This window comes from Cajanus cajan, chromosome 8 (assembly GCF_000230855.2).
Source record: "Cajanus cajan strain Asha chromosome 8, NIPB_CcT2T_4, whole genome shotgun sequence".
Taxonomy (NCBI): Eukaryota; Viridiplantae; Streptophyta; class Magnoliopsida; order Fabales; family Fabaceae; genus Cajanus; species Cajanus cajan.
The window spans coordinates 42780614-42781704 of record NC_138524.1 but is presented as its reverse complement, the minus strand read 5'-3'; the positions used below and the strand labels follow the sequence as shown (position 1 = coordinate 42781704).

Genomic DNA, 1091 nt, shown 5'->3' with positions numbered 1-1091 from the left:
CGACAACGGCCTCCAATTCACCGACTGAAAGCTCAATGAATTCTTAGCCAGCCTAGGAATACAACACAAGGTCACGTCGGTCGAGCACCCTCAGACGAATGGTCAAACCGAATCCGCAAATAAGGTCATCTTAACAGAATTGAAGAAGCGACTCGGAGAAGCAAAGGGAGCATGGGCCGAGCAGTTGCCTGAGGTATTGTGGGCCTACCGAATCACGCCCCAGTCACCACACAAGAAACCTAGACCACTTCATTTCGATGATCCCAGTGGAAATTGGGGAACCTTCATTTCGCCGAGCCCACTTCAATGGATTGAACAATGAAGCCGAGCTCCAGACCAACCTAGACCTCGTAGAAGAGATCCGAGACCGAGCAGTAGTGATAGCTGAGGCCGCCAAACAACGTTACAAGAGAAGATTCGACAGCAAGGTAAAGCCTAGGGAATTCCGAGAAGGAGATCTCGTATGGAGAGCCACGGGCGAGGCAAGAAAGGATCTGAGACAAGGAAAACTCGCCCCAAATTGGGACGGACCCTACCGTGTTCGACACAACCTAAACAACGGAGCCTACAAGCTGGAGTACTTATCAGGAGAACCAATTCCTAGAACTTGGAACTCCTCGCATTTAAAAGTGTATTATAGTTGATGTAATGGTGCACTCTTTTCCTTGACCGACTCTTTTTTCCCTAAGGAGGGTTTTGGGTTGGCAAGGTTTTTAATGAGGCACTCAAATTAATACAAAGATATTCTCTTTGATTTTACTTTCTGTTACGACACGCCTATGCTTAGATCGTAAATATGCAGGTCCGACCCCAAATATACAATTATGCGCCGACGCCGAGTAACCCTCGGCTGACCACTCCGGCGTACGCAAACTCGAGTCCGACAGGTTTCCCTTATAGACCCCTAAAATTGTCCGGGTCGGAAATAAGACTCAGAGACTCTCGAAGACCGAAGGAAAGTCAGCCGGAAGGACTCCTGGAAGACCCTAGGATGACTCTTTGTAGGTCTAGAAGTCTTAGAGTAGCTTAGAATAAGGGTGTGTGAGGATTGGAGCTCAGTACACCCTCCTGGAGGTTCAGTACGGCCGTAC

General features: G+C 48.7%; 1 protein-coding gene across 1 annotated transcript; it reads left to right on the top strand.

The window, feature by feature from the left end:
- The first annotated feature begins 257 nt into the window (after nucleotides 1–257).
- LOC145950449 (uncharacterized) lies at nucleotides 258–644 on the top strand. The gene has a single exon (XM_083061539.1). It carries the CDS (start codon nucleotides 258–260, stop codon nucleotides 642–644), a length of 387 nt encoding a protein of 128 aa, XP_082917665.1.
- Nucleotides 645–1091: the final 447 nt, after the last annotated feature.